This window comes from Etheostoma spectabile, chromosome 14 (assembly GCF_008692095.1).
Source record: "Etheostoma spectabile isolate EspeVRDwgs_2016 chromosome 14, UIUC_Espe_1.0, whole genome shotgun sequence".
Taxonomy (NCBI): Eukaryota; Metazoa; Chordata; class Actinopteri; order Perciformes; family Percidae; genus Etheostoma; species Etheostoma spectabile.
In genome coordinates, this window is record NC_045746.1 from 24,620,602 (window position 1) to 24,622,958 (window position 2,357).

The 2,357-nt window shown below is 44.7% G+C and overlaps 1 protein-coding gene across 1 annotated transcript in view; it reads right to left on the reverse strand.

Moving 5' to 3' along the window:
- LOC116701388 (chromodomain-helicase-DNA-binding protein 4-like) overlaps positions 1-2,357 on the reverse strand; it is a gene marked incomplete in the record, with an annotated part of 79,261 nt that overhangs the window by 7,487 nt on the left and 69,417 nt on the right. The window contains 1 exon segment of the mRNA XM_032535062.1: positions 1,105-1,272. Coding sequence (XP_032390953.1) covers positions 1,105-1,272 — 168 coding nt within the window.

The following is a 2,357-nucleotide window of genomic DNA, read 5'->3' on the forward strand; positions in this document are numbered from 1 at the left end:
ACCTTATGACAAAAAACTAACCCCACTTCCATGTTTAAAGTGAAGACAACACGAGGGTTAATAGGTGTGTGCAAAGGTAGAAGGAATCATGAGGGAGATTGTGTGTGTGTGTGTGTGTGTGTGTGTGTGTGTGTGCAAGCAAACACAGTGTTCAACACATGAAGGGAGAAAGATAATTACATGGAAAATGATAATTGTCTTTATTATCATTTGATCTTGTTTAAATAACTAAAAAATAGAGGAAAATAAGCTGTAGATCAGCTGAAGCCGGTGACAAACCGTTTCCAAACAGCTGAATTAAGAGTCATATTATTTTATTCAGTGTGTGAATTAAGTCAGAATTTTTAACATGAATTATAACCTTATGACAAAAAACGAACCCCACTTCCATTTTTAATTGTGTGCTAGTAGAGACTGATGCATTCCCTAAACATAGATGTTATCTCAGTTGTTGGTAATTGAGATAAAGACAATATTTGTTAATAGATTATGAAGTAAAATCTTATTTCAGAATTGTTTTTAACCCATTTGTGCCGGATGCTTCGCGCCGACACATTACATCTACCGCCGGTTACTGTGTTGCGCAAAGGATCATCCAGCACATCATCATCATCATCTTCATCATCATCTACCACATCCTCCCTCCCAAACTGCTCACTATCTTCCACCTCAACGTCACTGCCCTCGCTGTCTAACTCCTCCTCTGTCGGAGCCATTTTCTCGCTCGTCTCTCAAAAATTCATAAACAAACGCACACGTGTGTCTGGTTGATTGACGTGATTTTCAGCAAACTACGGTACATTTTGGTGGTCACGTGGCTTTAAACAGCCAACAAGACCCGCCTCATGTGTATTTGAACCAATGACGGTGCGTTCTCTGCTGCACGCGTCGTGAAAAGACCGACGAATACCAAAAGCGGCGCCACGCAGCAGCCGGCGGTCGATGTGATGTGTCGGCGCGAAGCATCCGGCACAAATGGGTTAAAACCACAAATAAGTCACGGGGTCAATTTGACCCGACGGACACGAGAGGGTCCCGAAAGTGAAGACAACACAAGGATTAAGCTATTTGTGAATCAGTGTGTATTTCTGTGTGTGTGTGTACCTGTGAATCCTCCGTCAGCGATGTTGAACATGAACCTGGTCTTGGCCTTCTTCTTCTCCTCGCTGGCGGCTCCAGCGGCGGCCGGGGCTCCGCTCTCCTTGCTGCTGTCGCCGTTCTGCAGCTTGGTCGCTTCCTCCGGCTTCTGAGGATCCTTCTCCTCCTTCAGATCTGCGGGGGGGGGGGGGGGGGGGGGCCTGGAGAGATTGTCAGGGGGTTGACTCTCGCTCTTCAGCAAGGTAAAAATATGATCTGGGTGTGGGGTTGAGCGGAGCCACAAAATTGATCACTCGCACCCTCAACCCCAAAATACAAGCTGCGAATGATCTTCTTGTATTTATTAATGATAGCAACACCTGGACTCCCTGAATGCCTTTAAAGTCATAGATGTCTCTGTTTTCTCAATGTTTTTTTGTTCCCTTTTTGCCGCAGGGAAGGATAAGAAAGGAAAAGAAAAGACCACAAGAGGGACACCACTCTGCGGGGACGAAAAGAAATTTGGTACGGGGACCAACCCCTTTGTTTCGTGTTTGTTCTTTAAAACAGAGACATACGTATGGCCCTTCTGTAGGCACTGATACATTATAAATAACAAAACATAACATACAACAGAATGTGACAGGGGGGAGGCGGGGAGACGGAAAAGTAGGTGGCGAGATCACAGTTTTAAGAAGAAGAGGTGAACCAGGCAAGTATGAGCGTCACCATAAGGCACCTTAGATGTAGTATAGTTTGTTAGAACAGCATATGGGTCAAGTCACCATACGTGTGCTCGATCATGCATAAAGAAAATATAAAGATGTCTTGTTGTGAAGATAGGGGGAGAAAAGGGACAGAAGAAGAGAAGAAAAATAAAAAAAGAGAGAAACAAAAAAAAAAAGGAAAAAGAAAAAAAATAAGGGGGGGTTGAACACAAAAAAAAAAATAATAGGGAACAAAAAAGAAAAAAAAGGCGGTTCTGATTAAGGATTTGCAACAGGAACCGAAGGGAGGGATTTGTAGGGGCGTGATTTTTTGAGCATTACGTAAAATAGCGTTGTAACAGTAGTCACATCATAACCTAACAATTTTTAATGACTGCATTAAAAAATAGGGGCATGTTTCTCATCAAGATTCATCTCAGCCTTCCCTCCTTATCCCCTTCCCTTTCCCCGTGCATTGGGTCTAGGTGTTTGTGACCGGCGTGTCTCCTCCCCCCCCTTCGGCCCTTCCAACCTCCCCCCCCACCCCACCCCCCCCCCCCCCCACCCAGAGGG